The 19,462-nt window shown below is 37.2% G+C and overlaps 1 protein-coding gene across 1 annotated transcript in view; it reads left to right on the top strand.

The window, feature by feature from the left end:
- Window positions 1-19,462, top strand: part of COL19A1 (collagen, type XIX, alpha 1) — a 383,175-nt gene that overhangs the window by 330,322 nt on the left and 33,391 nt on the right. The window contains exons 36-42 of the mRNA XM_012646513.1: window positions 2,900-2,953; window positions 4,335-4,388; window positions 7,413-7,457; window positions 9,486-9,536; window positions 9,631-9,675; window positions 10,130-10,156; window positions 14,149-14,202. Of these exons, the coding sequence (XP_012501967.1) occupies window positions 2,900-2,953; window positions 4,335-4,388; window positions 7,413-7,457; window positions 9,486-9,536; window positions 9,631-9,675; window positions 10,130-10,156; window positions 14,149-14,202 (330 nt within the window). The remainder of the gene's footprint in view (window positions 1-2,899; window positions 2,954-4,334; window positions 4,389-7,412; window positions 7,458-9,485; window positions 9,537-9,630; window positions 9,676-10,129; window positions 10,157-14,148; window positions 14,203-19,462) is intronic.

Raw genomic sequence — 19,462 nt, 5'->3', positions numbered from 1 at the left:
ATAATACTGTGTTATAAAATCTCAAATATCTATTCTACTCTTTGTGAAAAAGATACAGAGGGACACCCCATTATTTTGAGGACTGCTAATTATTACGTCTTCAACTTAATTTGTTTGAGAAATTAAAGAAAAGAGTTCCCTGCTTGTTTATTGCTCTTAGAAAAGGAATACTGACTTCCACATTTTTCACAGATGTTGTTGCACACTTGTAAGAAGCTAATAAAACACTAGAACCCCTCTTAGAGTGAATTCTGGCTTGGAATGCAGGTCTTCCCACAATATTTAAAGATCATAATCATCAATAAATAAAATGAAAAATGTTGTCAGCGATAAATTATAGCAACACAAAATATTCTTGGTAGCAACTGAGCTAGGACTTGCAATATCGAAACATCAGAGTAGGGAAAGAACTTGACTCCAGTGATCTCTGAATATCTGTATAATAAATTTAAGTTTGTATTTTAGTTTGGCACTATATGTCCTACTCTATAATATGTATGTGTCTTCTTTAATGACCATCTTGTCCTCTAAAATTATCTAATTGCCCTTTATGCATCTATAGTGACTTTTACCCTTACTACAAAATTTCATCTTGTTCAGAGAAAGACTGCTGAGACTGATTTTTTATTTATGGACTAAGGTTTATTTTAAAGTTTAATGTGGTCATCAAAGGTTAATGAGTCCCAAGCTTATAAATTAAACTACCTAAAAACTCACTCAGCATCTCTAGACTGATTTTGTGTTGAGACTAACAGTAGCAAAAAAAGGAATGCATATGTACATGTATAGCTTATACATGTGCAAATAGAGAGAATTTTATGTCAGAGAATGTGGTATTTTGAGATAAAGAAAATTAAGGTATAACATTTATAATCTCCGGTAATTTAGAGGTGCCATTCTCAATGAAATTTCTTTTCCTTTGCATTTATAAACTTGTAAACAAGTTAATGGTGGAGGAATAAATAGAACCAGTACAACATACTGATACAGCCCACACATGCATTTGTGCCCACACACACACACACACACACACACACACACACACACACACATACACACACAGAATTGCCAGTGAGGGTACAGTCTCGAAGAAAGAATATGTCAACATTCTTTAACACAACCATACATGAAATTTTGCCCAAGACTTTTTATTAATACATGAAGAATTGTAGCATGTTCAAGGAGATGTTTTTTCAGCATGTCTTCACATCATATCACACAAATAAACCTGAAACAACACATGATGCCATTTGGCATTGAATGGATGAGCCTGCCAGAACTTGGTTCTTGATCCCATGGATGCAAAGAATCTTGATCCAGCTCATAGCCCTTAGAACCCTCATAAATCAATATGCAGCCATTTTACCATGGCCACTTCATCTTACATTTATAATGCAAATAGAAATGCATATTTCATAACAATAAAAGGTAAAGGAATCTTATTATTAGAAAGAATATTTTGGCAATATAAAAAGACTACTTAACTTAGTAAAGGAGATTAAATCCTGAAAGAGTAGAACCATTCAGTAGAACTTGATACATCATATGGTTATCTGCAGTAACAAAAGGATATTTAAAAATATTTCCTTTTGATTATAGAAGTGATCTAAGTTCATTATAGAAAATTAGGGAAATACTCAAAAGCACTAAGAAGATAAAAGTTATCCCTATCCCCACTGCCCAGGAAGGATTTCTGATAATAGTAATATTATGGTCTACAACCCCTCATCCACAAATTCCAAAACCCAAAAGCCTCTGAAAACCCTGGAAATTTTTCCCAAGTTTGCAGCAAATTCATCTGGCAGCCATTTCTGACCTGAACTCACATGGAGCTGGTTTATTTATCCCACTCCGTCAGAATATCATATGTTTTCTACAGAAATATTTGTGTGTTTATTAGACGGTGCTGCCTCAGGCACCACTGGGAGTGTTACGTAATATTCAGTATGTGTATTATGTGACCTATGTTAAAACTCTGAGAAAATCCAGAATTCTGAAACACATCTAACACTACAGTTTCCAGATAAAACATTTATTTTTTGTCATGATAAAATAATAAAAGATTCTATCATTCCCATCTTTTAGGAAGTACATGTATCGTTGTTTAAAAATGTAAGCCCTATACTGTGTAACATTTTGAGACTTTTATGTTTTCATCCTATCCAATAGTTTTCTAAAACATTATTTTAATAGTTGAAAAATGTTTCATATTATGGATTGTATGTAATTTATTTAACTAATACCCTGTTGTTGACACATTTGGTAAAGGAAAATATTAATTACACAAGCTGCCAGTTAATCTTGCCAATTCTTCTTTGATGTATGAATGTATCAGGATCTTAAATTCTATCCAGTGTAATTAGCATTATTCTGAAAATCCAAGGAGGGGAGGGAGGGGAAATCCATTCATTTTTATGTGTAAGCATTGAAGGGTTCCACATTTAAATTCACCAGTGAGCCACATTTCTTCTTATAAAGAGCTGACCAGCTAAACTAAATAATTATGTCATAAACATATTCCATTTTTTCACTAGCTGAGTGAAGCTTTAGTGTAATTATATATTTCTTTGATGGCATTCTGCCAATCCGTAATGTGTATTTCCATGTTTTAGCAGTACTGGTTTCTGAGATACTACTGTTGATAGGGTGGCTCTGTAATATCAGAAATGCTTTATGAATCACTGAACAGATTAAATTGTATTTATTATAGATTCCATGGCACAGCATTTTGGTTCACCATTCCTACTCTTTAAAAATTGGTATTTGTATATGGCATACATCATGTTTCTCACTTAGCCAAAATATATGTTTAATTTTCAATAATCTAAATAGTTGATTAACTAAAATGCCTTGTTCTCAATGATATAACAGATTTTATGGCAGGAACTATCTCTTCTAGGGTCTGCAAGGAATTCCAGGCATTCCAGGTGACCCAGGGCCCACTGGACCCCCTGTAAGTATTTGTTAAAACTATTCCACTCGCAGCTCATGTCTGCTGGGATGATGCAAGGTGACTTAATGTTCCTCATTGCTTTTTGTTCTTTGTGCCTCTATGTTGATTGTCCAGCTATGGCCTAGAAAATTAGCCTCATCCAACCTCTCAGATTTTCATTTAGTATTAGTTAAGGCCGCTCAGAGTCCTGGAGACTTGTCATCAGAATTCCACAAAACCAGAAAGCAGTCTGTGATTAAAGTAGTCTGTTAGAAATAGAAATTGAATATAAAAGGGTGTTCTATTTTTTAATTATAATTTTTTGGCACTAGTCTTTACAAGAGATATTCAAATGGCACCATAAAGTGACAATTTATTTTCTAGAGGAAAAAAATGGGCCAAGGATTATTAGATTTAATCTACTCCCATATATAAATTAAAATGCCCTCTATTTTAGTCAAGGCTTTCATTGGCCCTCAAACACGACATCAAGGCCTTTGTGTCTTTGACTATCCTGTTTTCCTAGAATTGAATCTATCTTTCATTTTACCTGCTAAACCAAATCTTTTATTCAAATGGAGTTCAATTCTAGGGTTGCCAGATAAAATACTGGCCATGCACTTAAATTGGAATTTCAGAAAAACAAATAATTTTTTCCTATAAGTTTGTCCCAAACGTTATATTTTTATTTGCTAAATCTAGCAACCCAATTCATGTCTCAATTTCTCCATCTCTTCCCTTCTGAGAGTTCCTATGCAGATAGTCTTTACCACAAAAATAGGAATATAATCATGTTCCTTTACGTTTGGAATCATGGATTCACCACAATTAAAATTTTATCATTTATGCTTTCACCACAGTTATGTAGAACAAACCTGGCTTTAAATTGCACACTAAAATTAAAAGTTATGAAGAAGAGCTATGAAAGGAACCATGAAAATTATTGCTAACTGTATTCCCAAAGAAGAATTAAAATTGAATTTTTTTATTGCTGAAATGCAGATCATATAACTCAATATGCACATGTTAATTCTGCCGTGTCTTAAAGTATTTAAAATGTTGATCACTACCAAAATTATAGCTCATTTAGGAAAGCATAATGTTATGTAAATTGCTATTTAAACAGCAAGGCTGGATTCTTAAGTGTATCAAAAGGTTCCAATTAAGGTCATTAAATGCGGTTGACCAAGGTGAAAAAGTGACCACAAATACAAATTTTACCCTTGCAACAGCTTATCAGCAGGATACAGCTGCTGTATCAGCCTGAAGAAATATAAGCTTCTAGGACTGATTTAATTAGGATCAAATGACCTTCTAAATGTATAAGTTTCTGTAAACCAACTTTCAATACCCTTTGGCCATTTAGTTGTTTCTGTAACAAACTTAGTTTTGTGTTTTGCAGGGCTTACTGGGAAGAACTGGACATCCTGGTCCCATGGGAGCAAAGGGTGACAAGGTACAGAGGAAGGGCCTCACCACCCGAATTGGGACTTGGGGTAGGAGTAGGGTGAGGCGATTTACAGAAAAAGCCATAAAATCAAACAAAGACTGACAGTAGAAATGATGTCAGGGATATCTATTCTTATAGTGTACTTGGAAAAATAATAGGTCCAAAAGTTGGTCTGAGCACAGGAGATGCATTCCCAGGGGAAAGGAAGAATAGAACATTGGTATCACATAACAAAAGTCCCACCTGGATTCAGATTGCTGAGCAACCATCCCTGTGGAAGGATGGGGGTCGGGGAAGCCTCCTGAAGAGGTGCAAGTAAAGTGGTTTGTGTTAGGGAATTCCAGCCACAGATGCCGTCTTAGTTGGTTCAGACTTCTATAACAAAATACCATAAACTGAATGGCTTATAAGCCACAAACATTTATGAATATTCCTCACAGTTCTGGAGACTGGCAGGTCCAAGTTCAAGGTGCTGGCACATTTGGTGTCTGCCAGGGCCCACTTTCTTGTCCCTAGATGGCACCTTCTAGCTGTATCCTCACAGAGTGGAAGGATGACCAAGCTCCCTTGGGCTCATTTATAAGGGCACTAATCCTATTCATGAAGGTTCCACCTTTGTGACTCAATTACTTCCCAAAGGCCCCACCTCCTAATACATCACCCTAGGGGGTAGGATTTATCATATGAATTCTAGGGGGACATAAACATTCAGAGCATAGCAGGTGCCAAGGTTCCAGGCAGCATGCAGGCTATCAGGACTAGGATTCCAATAACCAAGGGGCTTGCTGAGACGATCTGGTAGTTCTGTCCCTAGAGGGCCATAGGGGAAATTCACTAAGGAACCAGGGCAATTTGTTTCCTAGGGAGGTCGGTTATGGGACAAATGGGCTGTGGTCAGAAGGGAGGACCAGCAATAGAGGAGTCTCAGACAAGAAGACTGCAGGGCTTCACGTGTTTGCTCGATTTAGCGTCTGCATTGGCCCTGCACTGTTAGTACAGGAGGATCCAGCAGATAAGTGGAATGAGCCCAGCTGTTCAGATTGGGGAAGCAAGAATCAAGAGTCCACATGAGTCACTCAACAGGCTTCCAGCCACTTGCCAGGATACAAGTTCCCCGACCTACACCGACCTTAAGGGCATCAAGGAGCAAAGGAATCCCAACAAATTTGAAAGGAAACAATATGCTTATTCTAAAGAGTCTCAGCACATTTTTTTTTGGTATTATCCCGAGGAGCTTGCCCAACCCCACCAGCCTTTTTTCTCTGTTCTCTATGGAAATTATTCAGTCATAGACTTGGCTTTGAAGTTAATGGGCATTCCACACTGAGATGAGCTCTGGGGCAAAAATGAGAGTGAAAATATGACTTTTGATTGTGCCAGGGGGAAAAAAGGCTTTTCAATAGCGCATATTTTTCCTTGTTTGTTGACTCCTGAGAACTATGACATAATCTCTGAAGGACACTGGCAGCAGTCAGCAGAATATGATGTCTTAGAGAGCAGCCACCATCAAAGCAGTTTGGGAAGAAATACAATATACTTAATTGTCACACATGCTCAGGCAGATACACTGCAAGAAAAACTTGACAGTTCATTTTCATTGATAAACATACAAGCAAAAGATTTTATGATACTTTCTTTTGTTACTAAAAAAAATAAGAGCGTATTGGTATGAAATCCTTCATCAAATTTATGGAAAAAAAGATTAAAATCCTTCAAATTTCTTGGGCATTGTGAGTAGAAATCCTCTGTATTCTTTTTTTAATTAGCTATTTCTAGCCACTGCCCATGACATAGAGGTACTTAAAATTTTTTATGAGACTATTATTCTAAAAGAAAAGCACAGTTAGAGGAAGAACTGGTGAGAGACAGCAGAGTGATTCCAACAGCTCTGCTTACTATGGACTGATAAGCATCTGTATGGTTTGTAGAAATAAAAGTGAAATATATTTTTCAAGTTTCAACTTGAATTCATTTTTTACAAATTCCATTTCTAGCCTGCTTCTCCTGTAAGCAGAGTGTCTAAGGCTGTTTAAATTGTATAGACTGTTTCCTTAAACAGTGTTATACCACAGTCACTTCTGTTCAGGGAGACGTGTCTCACTTGGTTATAAAGTCTGATAGTAACTCAGGAAATGCAAGAAGTTCCTCCTCCTACAGACACTACACAGGTTGTGATTGTCTCCTTTGGTTTAATTATGTGGATGGCCACTCCGGTTCCCAAAAGATGAAGGTGGTGGAGGTGAAGATTAAAGTGAGAGCTGACTATTAGAGCCTCAGTCCTAGAGCTCACGGCCTGCTTGTAGGAACTCTGCTCTGTACCCCCATGTTGGGAGAGTTCCCCCAGCTCCACTTGAAGTCCAGAACACAATCACCCCAGGTGTCTGGCTCCATCTGTAAATGAATGAGCTTCATCCCTAGAGCTCAGACAGTGAGAATCTGGATGGGAGTAGGGAAAGGCATTTATCTTTCCTGCAGTCAAGAAATTTATTTTCCATATATGCACATGAGTGTTGATCTATTAGTACCAATTTAATGGTGAGTATACGTGGTGTTTGTTTTTTCCATTCTTGTGATACTTCACTTAGAAGAATGGTCTCCGGTTCCATCCAGGTTAATACAAGAGGTATTAGTTCGCATAGGGAAATGACATTCATCAGAAATCAAGCAGGTGGGAGGGGGGAGGAGGGGATGGGTAAATTCACACCTAAGGGGTACAATGCACGCTATCTGGGGGAGGGGCACACTTACAACTTTGACTCAAACGGTACAAAAGCAATTTATGTAACCAAAATGTTTGTACCCCCATAATATTCTGAAATAAAATTTAAAAAAAAAGAAATTTATTTTCCTGTGTAAAGGAGAAAGCCAAGTTGCATAAGACTTTGCAGGAGTGAAACAAAACAACAAGCCATTGATTTAAGAAGATATTCCTCTGAGCAAGTACAATCCGGTTCATAAACCTAGGATAGAAATGTCTAAGCCATTGTCTAAGCCAAATGTCTAAGACACTGGTCTGTATATCCCTTGCAGGGCGACGAGGGCCCCCCTGGGAAACCCGGACCACCAGGACCACCTGTGAGTTGTTTCAGGTTTAAAACTTAACATTCATATGTTTACTTAAAGGCTTTTATAACTCAAAGGCCAAACCACATTTATATGATCTCAAAGATAAAAGTCTTCCGAGTTTTATGTATAAATATAAACAGTAGCCAATGTAGCTTTGGGGAAACCTGATTTGTTCTCCCTTTGCCTCAGCCCCGATGTGCAAAGCTCAGTTTGCATACTGTGGGTCTCCCTACCTTGGACTCAGGAGATCAGGACGTGTGCTCTGACCCCACTTCCTGCTTGGGAGCCTCTGGGAAAGTCATTTAACCTCAGTGAGCTTCATTCACAGAAAAGGGAGGGGCTGTGAAAAGAGATCCCTTCCAGCAATGCGAGTTGGTAGAAAATTTGGTATTATGCTATCTATGTGTGCTCATTCCTATCCATGATGTTTGACATGCAAGGAAACACTATTTATATAGCTCCCAGTGAACAAAAAGTACAAGAGCCATCGATGCTTTTATGTCCATGATTGAGACAGATGCGCGCTCTGTCAGCAAGGCTGTGGAGAGGAGCGGTGCCTCTCTCCGTGACAAGTCTGCCCTCATGTGGGGCCATGCTCAAATCGCAGCAGAGCTGAGGTTCAGGCCAAACACCCTTCTCTGCCCTATCTCACAGGAATAGTTTAAGAAGCTAAACTCACCAGACAGAGGGCAGAATCTGACTTTCCAAAGACAACAAGGAGACATTACTAGTCTGCATGCAGTTGCATATTTTGCAGACATAAATGAAAAGATTGGCACTCTATTTCCTAAACCTGTTCATCTTTGTGACTTACTTCCTCCCTTGACAAGGAAGCAGGACAGAAAGTATTTGGGGGTTTCAAGTTCTAAAATACACTCCCTCCCCTGTGGACAGAACAGCAAATATAATATGAGCTCATGAAAGGGACCTGTGATTATATAATGGGCTTAAGAAATCTTTCTCTTCTCCCTGAAGTCTTCAAAACCATTTATCCTTGAAGACACAGATTAAATGTTATCTTCTCTGGGAAACCTACTCTTGGAATCTCAGACAAAATATCCTTCATCTCCCTAGGACTTAGCACACTAAAATATATTATAGTAGATACTCAGTAACTGTCAAGTGAATGAGTGAAATAATAAAGGAATAAATAAATGGAGCATTTGTCTTCCATCACTAGTGTTTTGAAGATGCATGCAGATTGTGTTCACAGAGCACCCCTAGCCAGCAATCATCCACGAAAAATGGAGCAGTGGCTTCTTCAACTTTGCAACTGAAATGTGAAAATCACAAAAAGGAAAATGCAGATGTGATTGATTCTATGGAAATTTTTTAACAGAAGGATAAAAGATACTAGCTAAAATTTTCATATGCAAATTTTTCCTAAATACTAACACGTATGATTTTTTTTAACTGTAGAATAAGTTCTCTTTACATGTTGGTTACTCTAGGACATCAATTTTTTCCGAGAAATTCTTGTTTCCCATTATTCTAAACATTATGTTTTTGTAGAAACATCCACACAGGATTGTAACATCATCTCATCTCCCCATTTACCTTAATTTGCTATTTGGCATGAAGAGACTGTGGGAAAAAATTACTTTTCGGTAGCCAGATTGTTCCCTCTTCACATCTGCATCAGCACTACCACATTACAGCCGCAGGTCAGCAGGCTGTAAACAGTTAGCATAAATTGGCAATGCAGAAACTGAATTTTAATGAGCAAATATTTTCCTCTGCATGCATTAGTGTCTCATCTGTCAAACCTGAACATTAATCAAACCCCAGCTGAAAGCGTGTGTGTGCTCCAGGTGTAGCTCACATGCCTTTTCATTTCTTTCTCTGCATTCGCTTTGGAATAGCTAAAAAGAGAAACATTATATTAATTTATTTATAGTATTAAACTCACTTTGTAAAATAGACTAGGAAACATTAAAAAATAAAAAGTAGAATAGGAATGTCATTTGGTAAAATGATAAGAACTAGAGATACTAAGTATTAACTTATGGGAATAATTCTATCTCATTTTTTCCTAAGGGTATACCATTCAGTGAAGGAAATGGCATGAGCAGTTTATATAAAATCCAGGTATTTACATTTGTAATTATTTAAAATCATTTTCTAGTTATAGGTTGCTGTAAATTCTTCTCATTTCTTTCTTTTCTTTTTTTTTTCCCTGAAGGGAGGTGTGAATGTTCCCAGTTACCCAGGACCACCCGGTCCCCCTGTAAGTATAGTTGTTCATCACCAAGCACACTTTAGCTGAGCAGCCACAGTGAAAAAGAAACAAAAACCCCTAGTTTCACTGAAAAATGCGTATTACAAATATAACCACATTTTACAGCAGGAGGAAATAAGTGAAACCAAGTAAAAAAATAAACCAATTATAATAAAATGGAGAAAATGTACACAGCCAAAATAATGAAAAATAACATTTTTTGTAGTGGTGTCATTTTTTTCATTGTAAATCTAAGAATTAAATCAATGTCCAAGCAATCTGTTTCATGGGATTCCCATAAGGTTATATTTCTTCATCTATTCTTCAAATCCAAACTGTAACAAAAGCGAATTTTGCAAATATGTTTATGTATATTAAAGCAAATTGGAAAAAAAATGTTTCATATTTTATAATTTTGCTTCAGTCATTATTTAAAAAATGACTTTCCATCTTTTTCTTACAGGGCCCAAAAGGCGATCCTGGCCCAGTGGTATGTGTGTTCCCACGTCTTGTGTCATTTAGAGTGTAGGTCTTTGTTCAAGTTCAAAAGAAAAGTATAAGGCAAAATGGCTTGCCTTCTTAGGTGTTCATCAATTAACATATTGGAGGTGACAAGCGGGCCACCAAAGAAATGCCAGCAATGTGTTCTTTATTTTTAAGGAGGATTAGTCTGATGTTGTCACTGCCCTTGAGGTCTGTCTCTTTCCATCAGTGTGTTCTAAAAAGCGTTCTGTGATGGACAAGGACACATATAAAGCTCCTGATAAATGGGATACTTTCTCATAATAATCCTCTTTTGATGATTGATTCAATTTTAAGTAGATCATGGAAGAGAAATGCTTATTGAAAAGAAATTCTGTAATATGTCTGCCATCTCTTCAACAAAACAAAAAAAAAAATGAAGAGACTGTTTATTTGCTTTGACTGTCTTAGGCAATTATTCTGTGGGAGATGTGTGTTGTCATAAACCTGCTTATTAGGAGGAATGTACCAGGAGGTTACACTCAGCATGGAAGGAGATCGTGTCCTCCAGCCGCCCAAAGGATGATAATTGGTAGCAGCATCTTTCTCAAAAGGAGACTCATTGTAAATGTTCTGCCAAATCCAATCAGATTCTCTTTATTCCTGGACATTTTTTCCTGTCATGTCTTTTTCAAGCATATGTTCCATCCTTCATGTTTCATTTGTGTATCCTTTTAACCTTTGGGCATATACTTGAAACTCAAATGTACCTAAAACGGAAAAACTTTCAAACGACTTCCCATTGCCATGTGAAAAAATCTAAAACCCTTTCATTATAGGACAGTTTGGTAAAGGTCAAATACATTTTAAACCAGCAAAAGAACAAACTGTAAAAAGTAATATTTTTACATCTAAATATATTTTTGAAGGAGATGCATTAAGAACTTATTTTTTGTTATTGGGCAATATATATTAAAAGCCAATGTGTTTTCCCCTGAAAGTGTTACTTCAACCAGTTAGTACCATATTCTGAACCCCAAGTATGTAATGTAGAAGTTTCCTTTACTTTACTACTTATGTTGCCCTTTCTCCATCTGCAACACGTTTTATGCTTTCACAAACTATATCCTTCCTTCTAATTTTAATTTTCTTTCATCTTGTTGATAAAAATTTCCTCCTGGTCTTTCCCTCTCATACTCACACACACAGCCCCTCTGAATCATTTAGGTGCACCTAGACTTCTCACTGACTTTTCTGGAACATTTTTTTAAGTTCTTACATGAGTATCTGCAGATTAAGGTGAGACAGTTTATTTTAAGTATTGTGATAAAGGATAAATTATAATTCACTTGCATTGGAAATAGGCTGGCAACAAAAATGTAGATATATTTGAATAGAATATAAAGAGATTATTAGGCTTCATATTTCTTAGCTGCAACAAAGGATAAAGAATAAAAATTGATTGAAGGATGTTCCCTGATTTTAGAGATGTGAATTAAATGAGTGAAGCACAAAAACAGAAGAATTCGATCATAAAGTGAAATACACATCGAGTGTACAAGTTCAGGCTTATCTTAGATAAAACTCTGACATCACTCTTTTGGGTCATGTGTCAACACCACCACGCAACTCTCCTCATCTCCAACCAGTTGCCCTGTATGGAGAAATAATATGCCGTGGAAATAAGCCAGGCATGGTAGAACTTTAGGTCACAGGGTAAAAAATTGAAAAGTCCTTTTGAGGAGGGGAGAGGGAAATTTACTCTTCCAATATCCTTCAAATCCCATGACAATAGATCTGCACCACTATTTCCAATCTGCTCAGTAAACCTTTATAAAGGAAATTTACCCTTAATTGAATTCACTATGTTCTGAGGTATACTATTTCATTCCTTTGGTATTCAATTTTTAAGTCATCATCAACTAAGTATTTAATTATCAGCTACTTTCAGACAAATATTGATTGATTGATTGAGCACTTCCTCTGTCCTAAGTAGTATTGAGAATGTAAGCAAAGAGAATCAAAGAGCATATTTCCTTTGTCAATCATCCGGGGCCTCTTTTACAGAGCTCTGTGCAGAATAGAATCTGAACATCTTTTTTTTTTTTTTGATTGATTGATTGACAAGTTATATATGAGGGGTCATTTTAAAAGATTTCTGAAGCATTAAAAAGTACTAAGTAATATGCTCACTCACTAAATATTCTGTAGTAAGGGAAATATCATAAATAATAATGGAAATTAGGGCCTTAGTAATATTTTTGAAGAAGGTTAGAGTTATATATGCAAAAATACATTCACAGAGAATGAAGTTTGAAAGCTCCTTTTTCTATGCGATTACGTTTAAAGCAGTGGTCCCCAATGTTTTTGGCACCAGGGACTGGTTTCATGGAAGACAATTTTTTCACAGACCTGGGGGTGCAGTGGGGGATGGTTTCAGGATGATTCAAGTGCATTACATTTATCGTGTACTTTGTTTTTATAATATTACTATTACATTGTCACTTGCCACTCACTGATAGGGTTTTTTTTTTTTTGAGACAGAGTCTCACTGTGTTGCCCTGGCTAGAGTGCCGTGGCATCAGCCTAGCTCACAGCAACCTCAAACTCCTGGGTTCAAGCGATCCTCCTGCCTCAGCCTCCCAAGTAGCTGGGACTACAGGCATGCGCCACCATGCCCGGCTAATTTTTTCTATATATTTTTAGTTGTCTGATTAATTTCTTTCTATTTTTAGTAGAGACGGGGTCTCGCTCTTACTCAGGCTGGTTTCGAACTCCTGAGCTCAAACAATCCGCCTGCCTCGGCCTCCCAGAGAGCTAGGATTACAGGCCACTGATAGGGTTTTGATATGAGTCTGCAAGCAATTGATTTATTTTGGTCTCTGTACAGTCAAACCTCTCTGCTAAAGATAATCTGTATTCGCAGCCACTCCCCAGTGCTAGCATCACTGCCTCAGCTCCACCTCAGATCATCAGGCATTAGATTCTCAAAAGGAGTGCACAACCTAGATCACTCTCATGTGCAGTTTACATAGCGTTCGTGCTCCTATGAGAATCCACTGCAGGATTAGGGCCAGAGGCGGAGCTCAGGCGGTGATGCAAGTGATGGGGAGTGGCTGTAAATACAGATGAAGTTTCCCTCACTGCCCACCACTTACCTCCTGCTGTGTGGCCCTTTCCTAACAGACCATTCTGCAGCCCGGGGGATTGGGGACCTCAGGTTTAAAGAATCCAACGTCCTAGTATTTGCAGTGAACATTAAATCATTAACAAGAAAGTATCAAACAACTCCCACTGTATCTCTTTCTTGATTTAAAGCTCTACTGCTTATTTGTTCAAAGTTAGCAACTTCTTTCAAGAAAGCTTTTCCAAATATGTTCATTGAAGATCTACAGGCTCCAGTTAGCCTGGAACCATACACTAGAAAATGTAAAATATTTTTTAATGGAAAACGCTTACCTATGCTTTTTTCAGTGACCCATTAGCTTGAGCAATGACCTTTAGAATTATTAGAGATGCTGCTCTTGGGTTCATCGTCTTAGGCGTTCACAATTCATGTACAGCTACAGAGAATATTTAAGGATGGTAAACTCTGCTTTGAGCACTCTATCATCATCTACTATTAAAGAGTTTAGTCTTATTCTCTAGAAATCTAGCAGCACCCGGTACCTCACAAATTGGGAAACTTTATTAAAGCCCAGCCTTTCATTCTAATTCTTGTTGAAATTAGAGTTATCTCTGACTAGAGGGATTCATTCTGATTAGATTCTCAATCAGAATAAAAACAATTAATCACAAAATATACCTCTTTGGAGAAAAGCTTTTATTCTCAAACTGTTTTCAAATATCAGATGCAATAATACATTGCTTAAAAATAGAGCATACCACTTACTTGCTAAATTATAAACCAACGTTTGGGAGGAAGGTTAAGGTTAAACAAAAAATATCTAAGCTTTTGAGAGCAGCACTTACAAACCTTTTGACTGTTGCCCCTGCATTTCTTATGTTCATATTTAACAGGGAGAGCCTGGTGCAATGGGTTTGCCAGGACTAGAAGGATTTCCAGGTGTAAAGGTAAGCACAGAAGTTAGAAATGTGTTCATTCATTCAAGATTCTAAAATGTTTACTTGGCATCTACTGTTGTGCCAAGAACTGTTTTAGGTTTGGAGATACATAAGGGAAAAAAACAAAAACCTCTGTACTCATAGAACTTATATTCTAGCAAGGGGATACAGAAGCTACGGAATAAACATTGGGAAAAAAAACAAATAATAGTGTTGGTAAGTACTATGGAAAGAAAGAAAACGTAAAACAGGTTAAGAGAGATCAAGAGTACTGGACGGGGCAGTGTTGCGATTTTATAGTAGTATGAGAAGGCGAGATCTGGGGGAGTTAGCTAAGTCCCCTCGGGTCTGAAGGAAGAATGTTCCAGAAAGAGGAAACAGCAGGTCTAAAGGCCCTGAGACATGAGATTTTCTGCTACATCCACAGAGATCAGGGGAGAAAGTGAGGACAGAGTGGTAGCAGATGAGGTCAGAGAGGTTGGGGGAGAGGTAAGGAGTGGTCTTGTTACATAGAGCAATGCTACTCAATATATGGCCAGTAGGCCAGCAGTCCCCAACCATTTTGGCACCAGGGACTGGTTTCATGGAAGACAATTTTTCCACAGACAGGGTTTTGGGATGATTCAAGTGCATTACATTTATTATGCACTTTATTTCTATTATTACTACATTGTTGTATATAATGAAATAATTATACAACTCACCATAATGCAGAATCAGCGGGAGCCCTGAGCTTGTTCTCCTGCAACTGGACAATCCCATCTGGGGGTGATGGGAGACAGTAACTGGTCTGACAGGAGGTGGAGCTCAGGCGGTGATGCCAGTGATGGGGAGTTGCTATAAATACACATGAAGTTTTACTTACTCGCTTGCTCACCTCCTGCTGTGTGGCCCGGTTCCTAGGTTCCTAACAGGCCATGAAAGGGGGGCAGGGGTGCAGGGTGGGTGTTGGGGACCACAGCAGTAAAGGGCCAGTGTTGGTCCGCAAGCTCTTTGTTACGGGTTCTGTGGCAAGGTAAGTAAAGACATTGAGAGTAAGCATCTAAAAACATGTCTAGTAATTTGTCTAAAATTGTCTAGCAAGTGTGTGATCAGTAGATTTATCTTGATTCATTACATATTAGAAAATAATTAAGTAAAGAAACTGCTCCTTCACCATAGGTAGTTTGAGAAGCACTAATAAGGATGCTTATCAGCCATTGTAAGAACTTTATCATTCACTCTGAGTAAAATCCAGAGCCGTCGGTGGTTTCTGAATATAGAAGTGACAGAACCTGCAGTTGGAGAGCAAGAGCAGAAGCAGGGAAGCCAGTTATAACATACATCAGTAATCCAGGTTTGAGTTGATATTGGCTCATATCAGAGAAGAAACAGTGGAGATAGTGAGGAGTGGCTGGATTCTGGATATATTTTGAAGGTAACACCAACAGGATTTTTGGATTGATTGGATGTATGAAAGGATAAAGAGGAATCAAAGAACATTCTAAGGTTTAACACCTGAGCAATTAGCATGATAGAGTGTTCATCAACTGAAATGAGGACAGGTATAAGCAGAGCCTATTTGGAGGAGGGCGAGGATTATCGGGAGTTTAATTTTGGATATAAGACTAAATTTGGAGATATCTTTTAGACAGCAAAATATTGAGTAGGAAGTATGATATAAAAGTATAGTGTTTGGAAAAGAAATCAAAGTGGAGATATGAATTTGGCTGTCCTAAGCATACAGATGCTACCGTAAAGCCAGGAGACTAGATAAGGTCAACAAGAGAACAACAGTAGAAATTTTAGAAAGAGAAGAGAGTTCAGGGACTGAGCTCTGAGGCCATCCAATATTAATAAGAGAAGAAGGAAGGAGCAACGGAGACTGAGAAGTGACCAGGGAGGTAGGAGGAAAACTTGGTATCTTAGAAGCCAAGAGGAAATAATGAATCAAAGAGAAAGGAATGATCACCAATCCCAAATACTGCCAACAGGTCAAGTAGAATGGGGATAAGGTCAAGTAGGATGATCAAGTATTGACCATTGGATTTAGCAATGTAGAGGTCATTGGATGACCTTGACCAGAGAAATTATTACTATTTCACTGTTTTGGGAGAAGCGACTGCTGGACTTGAATGGATTTAAGAGAGAATGAGAGAAAAATAGACAGCAAGTCAGTATAAACAATGCTCAAGGAGTTTTGCTGCAAAAGAAAGCAAAGTAGGGTCAAGGTTTTATGAGAAGTTTTTTTAAGACCATAGAAATATCAGAACGCTTGTATGTGAAATGAAAGTGGGAGGATGGGGATGATGATATAACAGAGAGAGAGGAGAATTACTGGAACAATGTCTTTAAATAGCTAAGAGGGAAGGGGATCTAGTGCAAAAATGAAGGGTTTGGCTTCAAAGAGGATAGTTTACCTATGGTACAGGTGGGAAAGCAGAGTACGGGGGGGGCAGATGCTTATAGGTGGGAAGATGTTTGGTTGGAGTCTATAAAAGTTCTTTTCTGATTACTTAAATTTTCTCAGAGATGGGGGAAGCAAGGTTATTACATGAGAGTGAAATAGGGAAAGGAGATCGAGAATTTAAGGAGAAGGTCCTCGAGGAGAGAGAGAGAGAGAGAGAGAGTTCAGGGACCACAGAAATGTGATGGCTGGTCAGCCCTAGTGACCCTCTTCAGCAAGATTATGTGTGCTTCTCCAGCATATACAGATATTCAGGGAAAGACACAGAATAGGAAGGGAGTTGGATTCAAACAATGTTCTGCTTTTGACGAGTACTAGAAACAAGAAAGGGGCAAAATAGTTCATGGTGTACAGAGGAAGTGATTATAACAAGTGGCCATGGGATTTTAACTAGGCAAAGAAGGGAGAGAGGCCATCCAAGGAATGAAAGATAGTAAAAAATTTGTGCCATAAATGGATTAGAGGTCTTGGGGTTCAAGGTATTCGAGGGAACGAGTTAGAATGATGGGGAATGGTGGTCCAAAGTTGGAATGCATGAAATTGTGATTGTGGAGGAGGTCCACATATTTTTATTGACAAGGTGTCAGGTTTAACTGTGAGAATAAGAGGCAAGATCGCTAGAGGAGAGTGGACCAAGGAAATGAGAGACCCAAATGCTGGGAAGAACATCTTGTCAGAGGGAAGTCCTCTTAAATTTAATCTTTACCAGACACACAAATGTTTCCACTGAATTAAAAGTTCCTGTATATTCAAGGATGAAGATTCCATAATTTAAAAGGAGTGAAGTGAAACTGAGGAATATTACCTCTTTACATTATTTGCCCATTTTTCTACTAATTCTTTTTTCTTTTTGATGGTGGCCATAGTTTATATGTTAAAAATATTAATCCTATCCTATATTTTGGAGTTTTTTTCTTATTTGGTCTTTGCCTTTCATTTTTATGTTTAATCTTATGGTAAATATAACTTCAATATAGTCAAATCTAAAACTATTTTTCTTCATGATTTCTTGTTTTGCTTTTATGCTCAAAAAACTTTTACTATCATTTTCAACCAAGATCAGATGGTCACTAATATAGTCTTCCAGCTCTTTTATAGTTTGGATTATTTTATTTTATTTTACTTTTATTTTCAATTTTTTTTAATTATTTTTATTTTTAATTATTATGGATACATAATAGTTGTATATCTTTATAGGGTACTTGTGATGTTTCGATACAGGCATACAATGTGAATTAATCAAATCAGGATAATTGGGGTATCCACCACCTCAGGCATTTGTCATTTATTTGTGTTAGGAACACTCCAATTTGACTCGTTTAGTTATTTTAAAGTATACTCTAACTTATTGTTGACTATAGTCACTATGTCATGCTATAAAATATTTCTCATTCTATCTAACTATATTTTAACATTTTTATGCCCATTAACCACCTCCACTTTATTCTCCCCTCCCTGCTACCCTTCCCAGCCTCTGGTAACCATCATTCTATTCTCTGTCTCCATGAGATCAAGTGTTTTAGTATTTAGCTCCCACATATGAGTGAGAACACATGAGCTTTGTCTTTCTGTGCTTGGCTTATTTCACGTAACACTATGTTCTCCAGTTGCACCCATATTGTTGCAAATGGCAGGTTTCATTCCTTTTGTGGCTATATAATATTCCATTGCATATATGTACCACAATTTCTTTATTCATTCATCCATTGATGGACACTTAGGTTGATTCCAAATCTTGGCTATTGTGAATACATCTGCAATAAACATAGAAGTGCAGGTATCTTTTTGATATACTGAATTCTCCTTCTTTGGCTATATACCCAGCAGTGGGATTGCTGGGCCATATTGTAGCTTTATTTTTAGTTTTCTGAGGAACCTCCATACTGTTCTCCATAGTGGTTGCTCTAATTTGCATTCCTACCAACAGTGTATGAGGCTTCCCCTTTCTCCACCAACATTCATTATTGCCCTTCTTTTTGATGAAGGCCATTTTAACTCAGATGAGATAACATCTCATTGTAGTTTTAATTTGCATTTCTCTGATGACTAATGAAGTTGAGCATTATTTTGGATGATTTTATTTTTTACATAAGTCTATATGGAATTTATATGGGATATAATGTAAAGAGAAGAATCAAACTTTTTTCAAAGAAATTATCCAGTTATTAGCACTATTTGTTGAATAATACATCCCTTTCTTTACTAAAATTCTATCACAAATGTTGGTATATTTCTGAGATTTGTTGTATTGATATACTGCTTAATCTTATGCCAATATTCCATTATTCCAATTAGTATAGCTTTATTTATTATATGCTTAAATATTGGTATTGCTGGTATCTCTATTATTCTTTTAGTTTTTTATCCTCTCTTTTATTATCCCAAGTAAACTTTAATATCTTTTGATCAAACTGCAACTTTGTAAGAATTGCATTGAATTTATAAATTAGTTTGGGTAGCAATGACATCTTTACAACATTGTCTTGCCCTCCAGGAACAAAGCATATCTCTTCAGTAAATCAAGTCTTCTTTTATGTCCCTGAGTGAAATTATGAAGTTTTTTTAATGTAGGTTATGCCCAAGAAAATTGCCATTTTATTATCCCATATATATAATCATTAGTAGTTTTAGCATTGTCAGCTTTATCTAAAATACCACGTTGCCTCTCAAAAAGGAGTTGAGTCACTCTGTTGCTCAGAACAATTCAAGGAATCTTCTGATTGGTCAAATGAAAAGAACTAAAAATCATTAGTTCTAGATCTTTTTATTCTAACCCTACATCCAATGAGACAAAGATAAGAAAAGCTTTTTAGAAGACACTCA

The sequence above is a fragment of the Propithecus coquereli genome, unplaced genomic scaffold, assembly GCF_000956105.1.
Source record: "Propithecus coquereli isolate 6110/MARCELLA unplaced genomic scaffold, Pcoq_1.0 Scaffold244, whole genome shotgun sequence".
NCBI classification, from domain to species: Eukaryota; Metazoa; Chordata; class Mammalia; order Primates; family Indriidae; genus Propithecus; species Propithecus coquereli.
The sequence above is the reverse complement of the archived record's forward strand: the minus strand, read 5'-3'. Positions and strand labels throughout refer to the sequence as shown.